The sequence below is a fragment of the Melospiza georgiana genome, chromosome 5 (assembly GCF_028018845.1).
Source record: "Melospiza georgiana isolate bMelGeo1 chromosome 5, bMelGeo1.pri, whole genome shotgun sequence".
NCBI classification, from domain to species: Eukaryota; Metazoa; Chordata; class Aves; order Passeriformes; family Passerellidae; genus Melospiza; species Melospiza georgiana.
Genome location: NC_080434.1, coordinates 53,711,561 through 53,730,930, shown reverse-complemented (window position 1 = coordinate 53,730,930; position 19,370 = coordinate 53,711,561). Strand labels below are relative to the sequence as shown.

The 19,370-nt window shown below is 39.9% G+C and overlaps 1 protein-coding gene across 2 annotated transcripts in view; it reads left to right on the top strand.

The window, feature by feature from the left end:
• The first annotated feature begins 1,958 nt into the window (after positions 1-1,958).
• Positions 1,959-19,370, top strand: part of HTT (huntingtin) — an 81,264-nt gene continuing 63,852 nt past the window's right edge. Inside the window, exons 1-10 of one of the 2 annotated variants that reach the window (XM_058025367.1) lie at positions 1,959-2,257; positions 7,790-7,873; positions 8,333-8,453; positions 11,970-12,029; positions 13,953-14,032; positions 14,447-14,585; positions 14,818-14,959; positions 16,364-16,542; positions 16,912-17,116; positions 17,959-18,006. In XM_058025367.1, coding sequence (XP_057881350.1) covers positions 2,157-2,257; positions 7,790-7,873; positions 8,333-8,453; positions 11,970-12,029; positions 13,953-14,032; positions 14,447-14,585; positions 14,818-14,959; positions 16,364-16,542; positions 16,912-17,116; positions 17,959-18,006 — 1,159 coding nt within the window. In that variant the 5' untranslated portion in view covers positions 1,959-2,156. The remainder of the gene's footprint in view (positions 2,258-7,789; positions 7,874-8,332; positions 8,454-11,969; positions 12,030-13,952; positions 14,033-14,446; positions 14,586-14,817; positions 14,960-16,363; positions 16,543-16,911; positions 17,117-17,958; positions 18,007-19,370) is intronic. The other variant, XM_058025368.1, reaches the window with a different exon arrangement.

The following is a 19,370-nucleotide window of genomic DNA, read 5'->3' as shown; positions in this document are numbered from 1 at the left end:
ATAAGGAGGATATTTTAAGAGACAAGATAAGAGCATGTTTCTTTTTCTCCTGGAGGATGAGATTAATTAGTTGTCATCCCTTACATTTCAGATTATAATATTTTAGCTATGCACTGTTAATTGGAACATTTTTCTTTGTGGCAACACCGACTTTACAAAAATGCTTGTTCTCTAATCCTGCCTTGCTTTTTCTTGCCCCTTGCCTGGTTTGCACCACTTTATTTTTGCCAGTGTGGGTGTTGTGGGGCAGATCAGTGACATGATCCAGGCAAAAACACCACGGATCAGTTTGGGCCAGGAGAACTTAGTGATAAGGTATTGACCAAAGAAAAACCTGATACCCTGAGATACCTCCCAGTTAGCTCTCACTAATGAGCCGCTCAGGCAGGGAGAACAAAGAGCAGCGAGCTTGTGGGCAGGCACTGCCTGGGCTCCTGCCGTGAGTCAGCAGCCCACGGGGACTGGCACACTGATCAAAACCTTCTCAAAAGCCTTGGCTGGTGCCTTGTTTAATCTTTGATAAGAGCTTGTGCTCTTCTTACTGTGCTTAAATGTATTTCGAAGTGTGGAGTGGCACATGCACAGAGTGTGCAGCGTTCCAACTCTGCTGTCATCTTTTATCATGTCTCATTTGCTAAATAAAAAATTCATGATTATCCACATGTTCCAGAGAAATGTTTCTGCAAGCTTTATCATAAAATAATCGGGAGAAATACTGGTTTTACCTTAAAAGTTCACATTTTGTAGCACTTCTGTATTGAAATAAGGCTTTGCTTTAAGCTGAATTGCTTTCAGGACTAAGGATAGGTTTCTGTTCAGAGGACTCTTTCAAATGGTTTGTCTTTTATTAACATGCTAATAAAGGTAACTGGCAGAGCACTGTTCTAGTGAATATTTGGCAAGAATGTTAGCTAGGACTTCTGTCGGCCTGAATGTTCAGAGACATGAGCTTCATTCCTTCATGTTAATTCAACCAAGTTGAATTACTGGAAATTTATTTTCTTAGAATTCACAAGAGCTGTTCTCCATTTTTATTGCTGGAACCAGTTTCATGTGTGCGAGATAAGTTGAATTGCCTGTTCTTATCAGCTGTCATTTAATGTCTGTATGAACAAGTAGATATATAAAATCAGTGGTCGCAATTGGAAACTTCACAGTACTGTTGATTTTTTCTAAGTGTTTAGTAATGGAATCAATGATTTAAATATTCTATACTGTCTCTCTTGTATCCTGTATGTTTAATATGTGTGTGCAGAAATATCCTTGCTGAAGCAGGTCCCCGCTCAGGAGAGGAGCGCTGAAAGGGCAGCACCAAAGGGCTGAAAGGGCAGTACGCTGCCAAGTTTTAAGTCCTGTTCCGGCAAGAGTCTCCGCAGCCTAAAATAAAACCGGAGCGCCGGCAGCGCCTTTGGCCGCCGCTTGTGCTGCGGGGCTGCGGCGTTACCCGCTGTGCCCCGTGACGCGCGGCGCCGGAGCGGCTGCTGCCGCCTTGCCGGGGGGGTCCGTGCGGTGCCTCTGAGAACGCGGCTCCCCGCGGGCCGGTGCCAGGGGCTCCCATGGCATCCCATGGGCTCCCAGGGCCGGCTTTCCGCCCGCGGCACGGCGGCTCTGCCCTGCCCGGCTCGCTCCTGCCCGGAGCCGCGCGCGGCCGCTGCCGACAGGGGGCGCCGCAGAGCGGCGCACGGCGCCTCTGGCAAGGGGCGAGGGGCGGAGCCTCCTTCTGATTGGTCAAGGCGCCTGTCGCTCTCGCCGCTGCCCCGCCCCTTTCGCTGCCCGCGTTCCCCTGTGTGTTCCAACGTAAAGGCGCGCGTGACGCCAGGCCGGTGGTGCCGCGTGCGCATGCGCGCTCGGGCCCCGCGCCGCGGGGCAGCTCCAGGAGGGGCGGGGCAGCCCCGGGGGCGGGGCCCGCGCGCGGGGGCCGACGGGACGGATCAAGATGGCGGCGGGGCGGCCGGGAAGCGCCCGCGGCCCCGAGCTGCGCCCGCCCCATTCATCGCGGCTGTGACGGGCCGGGGCTCACCAGAGCGCCGGCAGAGCGCCGGGAGCGAGCCCGGGGGCAGCGCCAGCGGTAGCGGGACAGCACTCGGACCCGCCAGGCGCCCGTGACAGGGCGGGTCGGAGCGCGGGCCGGTGCCGCCGGCGCGGGCGGAGCGGACATGGCCACCATGGAGAAGCTGACGAAGGCCTTCGAGTCGCTGCGCTCCTTCCAGCAGCAGCAGGGCCCCGCTGCCCTCCCCGAGGAGCCGCTCCAGAGACCGTGAGTGATCCGCGCCCGGAACTCGGGGGTTCCTCACACGCGTGTCCGGCGCCCGGCCGGTCCCTGGCCGCTGGCGGCTCCCGCACACACACACACACACACAGCGCAGGGTCGCGGTGCTCTGCCCGCTCTCTGCCCAAGCTCACATCTGGAGTAACTTTGGGGCGAGTGCGTTTGAAAAGTCCCCAGTGCGGGAGATGAGCGGGACGCACAGCGATGCTGTGTGCGTTTCACAGGCTGGTTCTAGGAAGGAAAAGCTTTTTTTCTCCTAGTGCACTGCTGCAAAAAAGACAAAAACTTAGCATAACTTGAATGAAGCGCTACTTTCAGCATTTCTGATAACTGCTGAAGTGCTTTTTGTGAGACATTGCTTTTCTGTGCTTGATGCTTTCTGCACGAATGTCTTTTCTCTGAACTCTGCAGCTGACTGCAGCTTCCTTGAAATGAGAATTCAAGGCTGAGCAAGAGAAATCTCTTCCACTCTGTTATTCACTTTTCATATCTTTAAGTATTGGTTATTTTTCGGTCGGATTTCTTCTTTCCTGTAAGAGCAGTGCCCTGAAAGTTCACGTTGAAGTTAAAAACAAGTTTTGGTATTTGTGAATCGAAAGTTTAGAGTTGAAGTCTGAGCTCTGATGCTTTCAGAAGGATGTCTGTTTGTGACCAAGTTCATTTCAAGTCTCGTGCTGAGATGTACTGCACAGACACCTAAGAGAAGTTCGTTTAAATATTCCTGATACCTTTTTTCTTTCTTAAATGTGAGGGATAAATGTGTTAGGTCCGTGAGATACTCAGCTTTCCCGTTGGGGGGCATTACTGGGTGGAGCAGGGCAAGGAGCTGTTCAGTGCCGCGGTGCTGCCCCTTGCGTTTGCACCCTCCGCCAGCGCCTTTTACCGAGCCCGTGAGAGGGCACGGAGCTTTTCAGGGATAAACACACGAGTCACACTAATACTTGTTCTCCTGCTGTTGGGGAGAAGGGAGAAGCAGCAGGGTTGAGGAGCAGGTAACTTCTCCCTTGGCACTTTGCTGCGGAGCTGGCAGAGGAGCAGAGCAGTGGCTCTGGGCTCTTGGCCACCTGCTCCCTCTGCACGTTCTGACACGGTTGCCAACTAAATTATCACGGTTGGTGCTGTTTGTCTCTGGAGAGTGTTGTCTCAAACAATCACGGTGCATTTCCACACTTCTGATGCTTAATAGGTGAGAAAACTCATCTTCTTCATGAGCTAGTTGTTCTTATTTCCAGTTTTTCCTAGGTGCTGTTCAAATTTCAAATTTCTGTTTTGAAAGTTAGTGGTGAGAGAGGTCATGGTATTGCAAGAGAAAATCTTTAGAATCATTTGTGGTGCTTGTGATATTATGCTTGGTTTGGTGGTCTAAATTTAGGTATATTCTACTGTAAACATTAAAAATTATTGTTGGAGTTGTCCTCGTTGACTTTGCTTTGTGTTTAAAAATAGGCTGTTTTCAGAAAGCTGATGGGACTGTATGCCCCCAGGAACTGGACAAACTCCGTGACAGCACTGAGCCTCAGAAAAGCCAGTGAAAAGCTGTTGTGGCAGCCTCTGCTGAGGCCTCCCAGACTTCTAGTGAAATAGAAGGTCACATATTGAATGTAATTCACAACATTATCTGCATTTATTTTTTCTTGTTTGTAGTAGACTGGAAAGGAAAATTGTCTCTGTGATTGGGGTGTTCATCTTTGTTGTGGTTCTCTGTAAATAACAGGTAAATCTCTTGTAGTTCTGTGTAGTAAGTTCCTACCATCCTACTGAGGACTGTTCCTCCTATGAAATGTTTTAAGATCAGAGAGATTGGAGTTGAGAAGAATTAATTGTTTACCCAGCAGGTGTCTACATCTTTCTTCACTTTATTGTAAGACAATGACTCCAGAACTTTTGATAATACTGATATCCTCTCCTTTTTAAATCAAATCTTAATTAAATCCAAGCTTTTACCAAGAAGATAGGACCTTTTTCTGTTTCAAGAGATTTTAATCAGCAATAATCATGTGTTATGCTTACATCATGCCTTACAGTCAGATGTCAGTCTCTGGTCCCCTCTTTCTTATCTCTTGTTGGGATTTTTCCCTTCTATGTAAACTTAACTTGAGTTCTCTGTCATATTGCTTCTCTACACTTCTGCTGAAGCAACTAATTTTCTTCCTTATATTTTTTCAGCTTTTTCAGACTCTGACATTTTGTTAGAAATTGGATGTTTTGTTTTGGACCACAAAGCTCCCATTTACTTAAAAGTTTACTAATATGGTGTAATTGATTTGTGAATCCAAAAGTGGATTCTTTACATTTTCTCTTGTCAATTTATTCTAATAGTCACTTATTGTAATTTTTTTTTTACATTTGATTCTAACCATTACCTTTACAGCAAAAGGTGCTGTAAAAGCCCAAGGAATATGCTTTTTTCTGTATTCTTCAATTTTTCTGTGTCTTTTATGTTTGACTGGAGCTGTGGTCAGGGATTGGTTTGGTCAGTGCTATATGGAGGCCTAGCATGAATTTGTTGTTTTACTGAAGATCACATGAACTGCCTGGGTTTTACCTATTGCCCTGCTTGTCAGAAGTGGCTCCTTGATGGTTTTTTGGCATTACCATGTCTAGGGTGTGTAGCAGAGCAGTTCTGGTTAATTTGACAATCCATCACCATAATCCTGTATTACTGCACCTTGTTTCCAGTGTCCCCTATATTTGGACTGAGTTATTTCTTGATCCACTCATATTTCTGTTTGTTATTGAAGAGCAGGTTTTAGTTTTGTTACTTTTATCAAGATTAATGTCAAGCTATTTGGTTTGGCCCTTTTTTCTTATCACTGGCCGAGCTTTAGAATTTCTGTACTCTTCACATATTCTTAATTTCAAGGTGTCATAAAAATGAGCATTGGAGCTGCAACTCCTTGTAGTCAGCTCATCTGAACTCAGGGCAAAATTATCTGGGCTTGCTGGTTTTCTTACATTGTTTGTTACTCTTCCTGGAGTGTAGAAGTACACAGGGGATTAAACTCCTGTGTAAGTGAGATGGAGCTTTCCTGTAGATAACTGCTGCTTCCATATCTCCTGCCTTCTGTTACTCATCAGATGTGTGTGATTGATTCATCAAATGTGTGATGCTGTTGTTGGCCCCCTGGGTATGCTCATCAGCAGTTTTTCTGTGGACTTCATGATACTTCTGAATAGAGCTTTATTTGTTTTTTTGAACTAAAAAATATCATGTGTTTTCTCTCTGGATAATGTTCTGTGCCTACAGAGGGAGAGGAGGTAATAGAAAATATGTGCACATACATAATATACATTAAGCATTTTCCTTCCACCTTTCATTTCTTTAAATTATCTTTTTGGAAGTTATATTTTCTCCAGCTGGGCCTTTTTAAGCTTTGAAGTTACTAATTTCAGCAAGGTGTAGATTTTGTGTTAGTGGTGCTCTCTGTTTACAGAAATTGGCCCAAGAGATTGATCTCTGCTAGTCTGAGCAGTATTGAAGAGCATTGAACTCAGACACTGCCTGCCTTGCTCAGGGCTGTGTTATGTGTAGATAATAGAGAACTTTATTCTGGAAGTAACCTTTGTCAGCAGGATTTTCAATGTGTCTTGTATCTGAAATACTGAGCTTATGGGCAAGTTCAGATGTGCCTGTTCTGGTTTTGGGTTAAATGTGTACTGAAAATGGTGCTCATAAGAGATTGGGACTGCTGGGTAAAATTAGCATGAAAGTTGAAATTATTTAATCATTTTCTGAGGTGCCTGCTCACATCAGTGGTGCTGATGTTGCAAAATCAGTTGGACATCTTGGACAGTATTTGTTTTTTGTTAGAGATGATCTGAAATGCTCCTAAGGACTCTGACACTTTTTCAAGATGGAGAGAAAGAAAGACATTGTGTATCTTGAGCAAATTCAGGTTGTCTGCTCATATTCTGCCAGTATCTCAAGTCCAAGAAGAGATCCTCTTGGCTGTTTAGCTTGCCTAAATAAAATGCTGCCAAACTAAAACAGAAAAAATGGCTTTGTTCAGAGCTATTCCTTAAACTTTAAAAAGTAGAAAGTATTTCTGGGATGAGATTTTCTTTGTGAGAAAAATTGAAATCTTGGGAACACAGACTTTTGAACCCCTCAGTTCCAGGGACAGGGATACTGGTGTACTAATGAATTTTTTGAAAACCTCTTCTATTATTTGAGCTGAAGTTCCTAAATAATGCAGTGTAGTTCTTTAAAAACACTTGTCTAACTCTGTATTTTGAGTTAGCTGAATTTAATGTGCTTATTGGCTACTTGCTGTTGGCCCTTGATGTTGTGTTACTGCTATTAATGTAACTCAAGGCTGTTCACATTGTTTTCCAGCTTCTAGTTCAGAAACACTCTTTTGCTATTTCATGATTTTTGCTATTTTTTACTGAGAGAATGAAATACTAAAAATTATCAGTTTTCATTTGGAAAGCAAAAGGCAGGATTCTCTGTGAATGTGAGTGAAAATCTGGTAATTCTTTATTGTGAAACACTCAGCAGAGGTATCTTTGGGTGGGCGGTTTTGCTCCAGTATTGCTGCTGGTTAATTATTTAAAAGTAACATCTGCTTTCCTAGAAGTGATTCTGTGCCAGTAAAGTTAGGAGTAGGAGAGACTGCAGACTTGAATAACATTTCCCAGTCAGAACTGGGAGTCTGTCTCACTCTCTTTTCAGTTCCTTCATTGGGGGTGGAGCAGGGAAGAGCTGCTATTCCAAGAGCTTGTATCACGTGGAAGTGAATGTTAAACACATTTTGCAAAGGAGAAATGTTTCATATTGTGCTCTCTATTGTTTGTAAATACACATTCTTTGTTTCTGTGCATTTTGTTCTCTTTATTGTGCACTCAGCTTGGCCTTTCCTGGGCTATACCAAGTGTTACTGTAGGGATGTTATTCTCAATGGGCAGATTGTGCCTTGAGCTTTGCTGTTTTTGTGGTGACCTTTGGAGGAATGCAGTGTGTGATGGCATTGCTTTGTCATCCTTTGCACTTCAGATTCAAAGTGGTCCATTTAATACAACTTGAAGTTTCAAGACACTGGCAGACAAAAAAGGCTAAGGTGATGCTATGTAGGAGGAGGGTCTTTTTAAAAGAGCTATTTTTTGTTATCATGGCTTATTTTCTCCAACTTTCCTCTATCAATTTCTTTTATTTTTGCTTTCTTCTAGGACTGCATCATTTTTTCTGTCCTTTCCCTTTACTCTTCATTCTTCAATTTTCATTCCCAAGCATTTTGTCAGTGAAAGTTATGGAATTAATGTGATATTCCCTGTTAAATGATTCATTCTTCATTCTTTTTCTAAGTTTATATTTCTCCTTTGCTTGTGTGCCCATATGCTGCCAGCTGCAGATGGAGTCCTGGCTCTGCAGGTAGTTGGTGTAGAGCTGTTTATGGAGTGACCAGAGAGTGCAAATGCAGCTTTTTCTTGAGCAATGATTAGACACTACTTTAGCAAGTGTTTGAATGGTCACTGTTGAACTCTTGTCTCACACACATCATCATTGTGTTCTTCCTTTAGAAAGAAAGAACTTGCAGCTACCAAGAAAGATCGGGTGAATCACTGTCTAACAATATGTGAAAACATAGTTGCTCAGTCATTAAGGTAAGGCAGTGTCTTTCATTTATTGATTATTTATTAATGTCTTTAATTCATTAGGATGAATAACAACTTTAGAGTGTTAGTTGTTGGGAGGATTCCTTATAATTGTTTGGTTTAAATGCTGAGCTTCTATTTAAAACTGAAATGGTGTGGGGTTTTTTTTAAACCAACTCAAAATCTAAGAAGGACTTTTGTTTACCTCTTGGTGGAGTGGGCACATTCCTTCTACTGCAGACAGAAAAATTTAGGCACAGAGATCAAATACCTTACCAGGTTATGTAGGAAAGAGTTGGGAAATGATCTCCCAACTCATAATGAAGTGCTCTAGTACACTAAATGTCTTCTCCTCTTGCATATGTGTGTATGGTATATATGTAGTTGGATTATGAAACCCTTTCAAAAACATCATTGGTGTTCATTTTCATGGTTCACATTGTAATTTTCTAATGTTTGTTTATTTAGGAATTCCCCAGAATTTCAGAAGCTGCTGGGCATTGCTATGGAGCTCTTTCTCCTCTGCAGTGAGGATGCAGAATCTGATGTCCGGATGGTTGCAGATGAATGCCTTAATAAAGTTATTAAAGTAAGAGCTTTTACTATCACATTTTGTCTCTTCTTGATGCAGTGTCCTGTATGAATTCCCACTGATGTTCCTTTAGTTGCCTTTCTTACTGTTGATAATATCTCAATGTAAGAGGCTCAGTAAGTTTCTGTACTAAATTCTGTGTGTGCTCTTTCTCTCTTAGGAGAGGTTTCTGTGCCCAGATCAACATATTTAACTTGCCTTATGTAATTCATTGTTCTGATCTATTCTTGTCTTCAGTTGTTCATTAACTTTGTTCTCTTTAAGTTAACCAAAACAGGAATGTGGGCTTTTCTAAAATCATCCTGTGTGGGAGGAATAGTCCTATTATTGTTCTGTAAACATAAAGACACTTAGCATGAGGAAAGGTAAAAATATTTTTTAAAAGCTGATTGAAAGGTAGTGTGGTTTGCTGAGACTTGGAGGAGGAGATTTCAGGCAGAAATTAGAATAAATATAGTATTCTGGAGATTGTTTGTTCCCCTGCTGTGATGAAGAATGAAGAGCTTGTTGGAGAACAGCAGATGGGCATTTGCAGGAGGTCATGCAAAGTCTAAATCTTGATTCAAAGTATCTTAAAATTAACCTTATGAGTAATTTGTAGCTGCTGCTTCAAGGAGGGGCTTGTGTTCACTTCCTTTTTTGGGGTTTGTTTTTTTCCTGAAATAATTGAACTTTAAGACACTGTTATGTACCTACATAAATAATCTAGTTGATGCAAAGTGCTTTAGAAATATGCAAATAATAATTTTCTTTCATATGGAGAGGTGTGTAGAAGCAAGAAAACTGAACATTCATATCTGAATGAATTAAGTGTTGGGGATTGGAAGTTGTATGGAGAAGCTTACAGATTGTGTAGTGTGTTCCATAATGATAGGGAATGAGGAGGTGTGAGTTCTTTGCTTTTTTTTGTTTGGCCCAATAGCACTTTGCTCTTTTCACTCTGATTTGACTGTTTTTCTATTGGAGGGAGTGCACTCTGTGAAATGCATGCATTATTATTTAACTCAATTTGCTTTAAAAGCTACTTTGAAACAGTCCTAAAGAATATAAGCTTATTTCTTACTTTCCATGAAACACTTATGTAGACTTGTATAAAATTTACCTCATAAATTCTTTAATCTATTTAATATTTTTGCTTTCTGGCATGTTTCAGAGTAACTTGAAAAACCTACAAGGTAGTTTGTTTTGTTTCCAAGATTAAAATGTTTTTAAATGCTGGCATTTTCTCTCAGCCATTAAGCTTGGCAGTTGGTCTCAGCTCTTAAGTGGTAACATTTGTGATATTCTAAACACATGGATGTATCAGGCTGTTATGGAGGCTGGATGTACTTTGTATTCTGTTTCTATGCTTTATCTTGTGTGGAAGCAATTTAAAAACTTGGGCAGACACTTGTGTATAAATGCAGAAACAAAAAGCTGTCCAGTTTTACTTTTTGGTTGTGCGAGTGCCAGTGATGCTTGTGGTAAGTAGAACAGAGCTGTTGGACTCCTAAGCTTGCATTTTAGTCAAATTTCAGCCATTTTTTAGTATCTCAGGCATTTTTAGAGGCTAATTCTTTTGCTGGTTAGCAAAAGATACTTTGTAGCTTCTGTTGAAATGAAAGACTATAGATGTAAGCATTACTCATGTAACCATGTGTCTATCTGGAGTTTATGCTCATTACTGTAACTAGAAAATGAACTCCTCTGTGCAGACAAGGCTGAGCACTTAACTTTAGATAAACACTGTAAGTCATCTTCAAGTATAACGACACCCACCTGTCAGTACCTCAAAGACAGTGTAAATGGCTCAAAATTTAAATAACTGTGGTGATACATTTAAAAGAAAAAACACCAAGTTGGGACTTTGCAGGTTTCTGTGGATAAGGTCAAGCTGCCTTGTCTCTAAAGCTGATGCATGATGTTGTAGTATTCTCTGTGCTAATGATACTGGTGGGACTGTTCACACGGATTGCAGTACAATTGGCCTCAGTAATTGGAGTTTATTCTTGTAGCAGTTTAGAGCTTACTATGCTTTTTTTCCAGTGATGACATTATAGATTCTGTTCTGCTAAAAATACAGCTGTACACTAACAAAAAGAGTTCCTGTAGTTGGGTGTGTTGTAAGGACAAGTTAGCCTCAAGGCCAAATAATACCAAATAATAGCTGGGGCCTTTTTGTGTTGCTTGATATCCTCATATATATATATATATATATATATATATATATATATATATATATATAGGCAGTGAACTTCTCATAAAAACAAAGTTTTGTGAAGTAAATCCTACCTGCTGTCATCCTGGCACCTTCCGTCTATAGTTGGGGTGCTTATGTTTATATAAAGATCCAACCCAGCCAAGATTTTTCTGGGGAAGGCAATGCCATTGTAAGGTGTAATTGGGGTGAATGGAGTTTTGTAGCATACAATTTTAGCTGGGGAGATCAGGCTCTGGAGGAGCCACAGGCACTCCACTCACTGTGCTGAAGCAGTTGTGGCTTCTAGCTCAGTGGGTACCATAAGATTTTGTAGTCATGATGAGTAATCCTGTGAAGATGGGAGTTTAATGGTGGTGGCCAGGCAGGCAGTTAGAAAATTAGAAATGGAGAAATTATTGGGCAAGGAATAAAAAATTAAATACTCCACAATATAGCACTGTATGAATTCACAATGTAGGCACTTTCAGATTGTATGAGGGTCTCATCTCCTCAGAGGATGAGCTGATGGAAATGTTCATAAATCGTAGTATACACTAGGGAAAAAAGTGGAGGAAGGGTAACCATATATATACAAATTGTTCTCTATAAAAAGATTATATTTTCATATCTTCTTATTCTCTGATACTTTGAAGGTGGAGAATTGTTGGGGTGAACAGAAAATTTCTACTTCTATGTGCTTGCTTTCATGTCATGTGCACTGAGTTTTAGCCAGGCTGCAGGTTTGAACCCTGTTGCTGTATGCTTGATTGGATCCTGAGATGTGACACTTCTGGTGTGCAGAGCTCCTTGTGGTGTGTGTACTAACTGGATGCAGAAAATTGGCTGATTCATGAAACAAAGGGTTTTCAGGGGCTGTTAAAGGTAATGGTACAAATACAGCTTCAGTTTGAGAAATAGTAGAAGCCAGCTTGACAGTGGGGGCGTGTAGCAGGGAGTGCCTTTTTCCTGCTTGTGAATGCTGTTCTTGTGGTTTAATGTTCTGTTCATGAGTAGCTGTTTCTGGTGATTGCCAGAAAGCACAAGAGGTCAGTTCTGCTTGTAGGCTGATCCCATATGGCCTTTTGCAGGTAGAGTCAGTAAAACAGTCAATATTTACTGCAAATACTGTTAGAGTTTGTGGAGTTTGTCCACATTTGTGTGAAGGATAAAGGTGTCTCCTCTCAATATTTATCACTTCCTCAGTTATACATCAAATATAGGGACCATTAGATAGTTCTGTGCCTTGTTTGAAGCTGTTTTACTGCAAGTGTAACATTTTTTCTCTAAAGCACCTCCCCTGTGATACAGTATGTTCTCAATGCATTTTATTGCAGGCTTTGATGGATTCCAATCTTCCCAGGTTACAGTTAGAACTCTATAAAGAGATTAAAAAGGTGAGTGATTTTTCCTTTGTGTTCTTTCTTCTAAAAATGTATTCAGTCTGTGTTCTAGTATATTGGAATGTAGTATTAGTATAAATTAGTAGTTTGTCTTTTAAGATCAAGGTCAAATCTTCATTTTTAGAAGGATTTGTGACTGTTTTAAAGTATTATTTTACTGAATTCCTCACTGCTGTCCCCATTGTTTGGATTTAACCACTCCTGAAAGTTTATCTGGCAGAAAATGTGAGCATTTGGTTTGAATGGCAGTTTGAGTTAGCCTTAGTGATTCCCCACCCAAAGGAATAATTCATGATGCTTCCTCCACTGACTAAGCTGGAAAGAATAACTCAAACCAAGAGGGTGATGGAAAGTAGATAGAGGACAGGGGCATTCTTAATTGACACAACCTCATGGAGAATTAAGGCTTGAAGTAACCTGCTGCAACTACTTTATGAATGTATGATGTGTACTTAGAGTTTCTTACAGAGGCATAGGGAAAAATACTGAGGCATCTCTGTAGGTATCAAAAGCTACAATTCAGTTATGTCCACAGGAATGAATTTAGTAATAGCCTTTTTGAAGTTTGTGACTGCAGAAGAGAAATATCATGTTTAGAACAGTATCACTGAAATTGTGTCTCTTGCATCTATAAACATGGGGTCAGGCTTGTACAGACTGAAAATAAAGGTGTTACTTGTCAGACTGTCATGATACTGGTTTTTTTTTGTTTGTGGAGGGAATAATAGAGCTCTAGAAGATAAGTCACAAAACCAATATGCATAGCTTTTCTTGTGTTAGATGTAGGGCCATGTGTGGATATTTTACTGTATTACTGTACCTTTATGTCATGCAATATTTTTGAGAGTTTGGAAATGGACATTACTTAATTAACAGAAAGCAGCCAACATACAAATTGCTCCAAAGTTTCTGCATATTTTTAACTGGGTGTAGGAGGAAATATTTTGTTGTTCAGTTGGCGTGTACTTCTTGAAAGGTGCTCTTGGATTCATGACAGGTGAGAGAGAGGTAGCATATGCAACAGGAGCACCCAGCAGACTGAATTTGTTTGTGCATCAGGATCACTTCAGAAACCATGCCAGAATCTGTTGTTTGGCTGTGAACCTGGGAAATGCATGTCTTGTAATTCAGATGCAAGTATTTTTTACTTGTCATGCTAACAAGGCTGCAAGCCTTTGATATACCAGCTGAAGAAAGTAATAAAGAAATGACAGTTTTCAAACATCTCAGCTTTATCTTCAGGGGAGTCAATTTGAGAAGCATTTTGGTTGGGTTTGAACTACATTAGGTAGACACCCTCCTAGGCATCCTGACTTCCACATTTCTCTGTATTTCCAACAACACTAAGGAATTGTGCTACATCCCTGGACGCTAATGTAAGGGCATTCTGGTTCAGGTCAGGTGCACAATGGAAGATGTCAGTCCAGGCAAATAGATAATAAACTTCAGCAGTCAATCCATTATGAAGTGCTACAGATCAATATATTGATTTTTCCTTTGGTGCACTCAGAAAAGCTGAATGTTGTTTATTTGCATATCTTCTCTGCTGTCAATTTTGCGCTGTATTTATATCTCTGCAAGTGTTACAGTGATTTTCAGACTCTCATCAGTGTTTCTTTTCTCTGTGGTATTTTAAGCAGATTTCAGCAGAGCAGAGAACTCAGACACTTCCTTTTCTGTTGTGGTGTTCCTTATTATTCCTTTTAGATTACTCAGAAAACTCCCAATGCCAGCTAGAAAAGTGAAGGTAGTCATGGAACTGACCTGACTTCCTTTTGGCTAAAGGAAATTTATGATTTCCAGACACCTTATATTTTTATCTGTTTAAGTAAAATATACAATATTGTATGTTGTAGGCAATTTTTTGTAGGAAATGGTTTTGCATGATGAAATGTGATAGTTATATACTCTGTCTAGAATGGTGCTTCAAGAAGTCTGCGTGCTGCACTCTGGAGATTTGCTGAGCTTGCCCATCTAGTGCGGCCTCAGAAGTGCAGGTAAACACATTCTAATAATGAACTTTCCAAAGAACCTTTAAAGAAATATAGATGTTAACAGAATGTTACTGTTGGGAAGTTTTAAGTATGTAATTAGGAGGTTGGAGGAATTGCTATTACCGTATTCTCTCTGAGTTTATTTCATCAGTGTGTTTATTTAATGGAGTTTTAGTTCTATGCTATACATTACTGTAGTGGGGGGAAAACTTGTGAAGATAATGACTTGTATATTTTTTAAGTGTATTCTTCTCTTGCATTCAGAAGATTCTTCTTTTTTTCCTGAGTTCTGTGTAGCTAACAGGTACATTTTTGTGTGATTTAGTAGTACCACAGAACTGGAGTATGAATTAAAAATACTTAGAAGGGTTCAGTAGTTCTGCTCTCAAATCAGTTTTTCTCCTATGCCGTACTTAGGCCATACCTGGTGAACCTTTTGCCCTGTCTGACACGGATCAGTAAGAGACCCGAGGAATCGGTGCAGGAGACGCTGGCTGCAGCAATACCCAAAATCATGGCAGCCTTTGGCAATTTTGCAAATGACAATGAGATTAAGGTACCTTTCTTTACCCTATTAGTGCTCCCTGTTAAATCCCAAAGCATGGTGAGTTAGCAGCATTACCATCCCATGGTACAGAAAGCAGTGTTACAGCTGCACATCTGAATTAAGGCAGTAGTTGCCTTTGCTTGATGTGCATGAAGTAATGCTTTGAATAAATGAAAAATACATTTGCTGGCTTCTTAGTTCACTTCTGATTAAAAGTTAAGTAAGGTGTCTTTGTTTTTAGGTTTTGTTGAAGGCTTTCATAGCTAATCTTAAGTCCAGTTCCCCCACTATCCGTCGAACAGCAGCAGGATCAGCAGTGAGCATCTGCCAACATTCACGAAGAACACAGTATTTTTATGCCTGGTTATTGAATGTGCTTTTAGGTAAGATTCAGGGCAAAAAAATTAATTGGCTTTTTGTGTAAGTAACATTACATGTAAGAATATGTATCACTTTGAATATGTGAAAGGTTTTCAGGTAAAGGAAGGATACTTTGACTGAAAACTGCTGATACTTTCTCTATCTGGTGTTAAGTTAGAGGAAGATACTTCTAAAGCTATTTGTCTCTCTGTGCTGCAGTGCTAGTAAGTAATATTAAAAAGAGGTAGCTGAGGCTTGGGAAACAAGTAGCTTGCTGGAAAATGAGGTTTGAGGATTCTGGGTGAACTTCGGGAGTCTGAAGACTTGCGTGGTCCATCAGCTTGGTTGCTAGTGCAGCAGGTCTGAGATGCAGAGTACCCTGCTGTGCTCTGGGCCATGATCACATACCCCCTGATCTTTGTTAGAGGATCACTGCATAGATTCTATTATAACTTAGAGCAGAAATTGAAGATTTTTTTATTTTAATTTAAAGTGCACAACTTTGTATCAGATATTGCTTCCTTATTTCTTCAGCTGGGAAGTTTGCATGGTCTTCTGCTTGTTTTGCAAGTCATGGCAAGAGGCATCTCTGGCTTTCAGTGGAAACTTGCCTCAGTTTTGTCTTTGACAAGGGGTTCTTTACTATGTAGACTGTCTTGCAAAAGGAGAGATGAGGAAGACCAGCAGAGACATAAGGTGTTATCATGTTAGCCTTGCTGCTTTCAAGAAGTGTGAAAAATTCAACAGTTACATTGTGACTTTCCTCCCTCTAAAGTGATGTGTGATAATGTCCTTGGCAATGATGCAGAATTCAAACAGAAACATGAATGGGAACTCCAAGAATTGATTCTGAATTTTTTTCTCTTCCCTGGATAGAAGATTGTGTTTTCTTCCATAACTTACATTAGTTTGTAATATGCTTTGGGATTGGTTGTGATTAGCAGGTAGGTATATGGAAGAAAGTTCCCAAAACAGGGCAAAGTGCAAATATCTTCCATTAGGATAGCAGTGCATCTGTGAGCAAGGGAATTACACTTGGGTGTAAGCTGTCAAGTGGAGAGAGGAGGCAGGTGAGAGGAGCAAGAATCTCTAGATCATCTCACGACAGCATCAGCTATTACAAAAAAACCCCAAAACAACTTGTGCTTTTATGGAGTAAAAAGAGGTGGGAAACAGGGAAGGTGAGACAGGGCCCTCTGATCATTCTCCCATGCTGCTTAATTGATTCTTAGTAGTATAAAATGCATATTTTCAAATGTTTCTACATTTGGAAACACTCTTAAGTGGCTGCTAGGTTTGTTGTTGTTTTTTTTTGTTGTTTTTTTTTTTTTATTTTAAGAAACTATTATATGGACTACATGAAATAACATTTGTATTGAAACTAGCCACTGTCAATAGCTATTTGGCAACTTTGTTTCTCCCCTCAGGCTTGTTGGTTCCTGTAGAAGATGATCGTCCTACTCTTTTAATTCTGGGTGTTTTACTTACACTAAGGTATCTCATACCTTTGTTGCAACAGCAAGTAAAAGATACCAGCCTGAAAGGCAGTTTTGGTGTAACAAGGAAAGAAACAGAGATTTCACCTTCACCAGAACAACTTATACAGGTAAAATATGAATAATAACCCTTACCTGTGGAGTACTAATTGGGAGGGAGATAAATAAATAGTGATCTAAATAAATAGATTAGTTTGATACTGAACACTCTGACTTCTCAAATTCCTGTTTATCTTGATGAGTGATAGTTGGTCCAGTGAGTGGAATTATTGATAAGTAATGACCAGACTTCTACCAAAAAGGCATTTAAGTGGCTACAATTGCTTGATATTTCCCCCTTGGAAGATTGTGGTGAAGATCATATATACCAAACATGTGTTATTCTTAATTCATTGCTGAAATTTGATGTTGTGTAGGATAACACAGGTAATATGGTCTGTCTTCATAGAGACTTACTCCAATACTCTGCTGGCTTTCAGGTTTATGAACTGACTCTGCACTATACCCAGCATCAGGACCATAATGTTGTGACTGGAGCTTTAGAATTGCTGCAGCAGCTCTTTAGAACTCCCCCCCCTGAACTGCTCCATGCCCTGACTGCCTGTGGGGGCATTGCTCAGGTCAGTGTATCCAAAGATGAACCTGCCAGCAGGAGCCGCAGCGGGAGCATTGTGGAACTGATAGGTGAGCTCTGCTCTTGGCAGTTGGAGTACAAGGAAATGAGCATACATCATCAGCTCTAGTTCTCAATGTTAGCAAAGCATGAGGGTTAAATGAAATTCCTTCCCTCCTTTTAAGTGGGTATACATTCATTTATTCATTACAAACTTCTGAGGGTTTTTTTACAGTTTGTGTTGATGTTTTTTTTTTTTTTGTTACACAAAGCAAGTTTAATATGCTGACTTTTTTTAACCTCACAAAATGAATGTTCTTACCAATCATCTGACAACTGTGATTCATAAAAGCAGATCTAATCAGAGTTTGTATTAACTGAGAGCTCCTTGCTGAATACCAAAACCAGCATGAAATTAAAGCATGACTTAAGCTTATCCTTAACTATTAAAATCAGCTTTCTTGTCTGTGGAGTGCATGTTCTTGAAATTCTCTTTAACTGCTACATACCTGTTTCAAAAGAATCAGTCTCTGATTGGGTTTTTGTAAGGAGTCTGTATTGAACTAATGGGTCAGCCAATATTGCTGCTTCTGGAAGGTAAATTGTTAGCTGGAAGCAATCATAGCATGGAAATTTAGAACACATTTTTGAAAGCAAACTACACACAAGTGGCACAGAATATTAAAAGTAATTTGGTGTCAAATGATCAAAAAACCTCAGACTTCAAAAGCAACAAGTTTGCTATTTCTTCCTGGCTTTGGTTTTTGTTTTTGTTTTGGTTTTGTGGGTTTTTTGTTTTGCTTTGTTGGCTTTTTTTTGTTTTGTTTTGTTTTCCACTTGTGGCTATTAGAATTCCTTCATGATTTCATTAGCTCTGTCTTTGCCCTGATGTGTTACTTTCTGTGATTTGCAGCTGGAGGGGGGTCTTCATGCAGCCCTGTTCTTGCAAGAAAGCATAAAGGTGATTATTTTTGAAAACCAATCTTTAATTGCATTCCTTCCTGACTTTTTTTGGGGTTGTTTTTTTTCCCCCTCTCCACTTCATTGTCTTGCTGAACTTGGGTCTTCATTCACAATTGCCTGTGTTATCAGCTGAGCTTAATCATTATAAATAGTGAAAAGATTCTGATGCAATATCTGATATTGCAATCAAGATATTCTACAATAATATAAAGCAGTATAATTTTATTTTTACTGTAGTTCACTGTCAAAGTTATGTTGATGATTATGATGCAGTTTTAACTACTTAAGAGCACATGGAAAAATAATCTCTCTGAACAGGGCATTCTTCTTTTTCATGGTAATACTTAACCATTAATATAACTTGCTAAACAGTTAACTTTCCTGGTTTTGTTAGGCCTGATTTTTCTCTGCAATTCACTAATGCATGTGTATGTTTGCATGCTTCAATATGATGTTTTTTTAATTTCTTTTTCTGTTCTTGATGATTACACATTTTTGTCTTGCCTGTGTAGATTTTCTTTCTTCAATAGGTTGTTCATGTAGCAGGATTTTAAAGAATACAGTTTGCTCTGAAGTATTCTTTTCCCAGTTTGTGCATGACAGTACTTAATATTTAGTTGTATGTTTTGATTTAAACCAGTCTTATCACTATGACAGACTCAGTCTAGGTACAGCTGTGTAACACCTTCATCACCTGAGTTAGATGAGCAAAATGCTGCAGTGAAACTGTGTGAGTGTAGTGTAGTCACTGCAAGAATTCGTAAGCAAGAGATGTGCAATGCTGAAGAGAAAAACTTCAAGGAAAAGTAGATTAAAACTAAGTGAGATTATATAAACTGGAAGCACCATTGCAGCTTATACTTTTTCCAAATATGTCCTTTGCAAGGAATCGCATTAACCACTCTTCAATCACTACTTTACATTTTGGTATACTCTTAAAGCATACAGATAAGATTATTTAAGCGTTCCTAAATAACCTCATCTGTATGCCTTAAGAGTGTACAAAAATGTAAATTAGTGGTTAAAGCTGAATGAAATAACTGCATCTGTAAGCACCATCATTTCTAGTTTAGAAAGGTCATATTGAAAGAATGGGTATCTGAAAGTAGATATTGCTGCAGCATTCAAAGGTGAGACAGAATGCAACAAATCAGAATAACTACATATATCACATGTAAATAAAAAATAGTAAATTGTCCTTTAGGATCTTTGTCTTTTTGGTAGTCTTCAGTGTAATTTTGAAGTATTAATAATAGAGTAAATTCAATTAAAGTACTTATTAAAATACTAATCTTTCACTTGGTGAGAAAACGTGTATGAGTCATCAGCTTTCATCCTTTTTCAAGATTATGGCATGAAGAT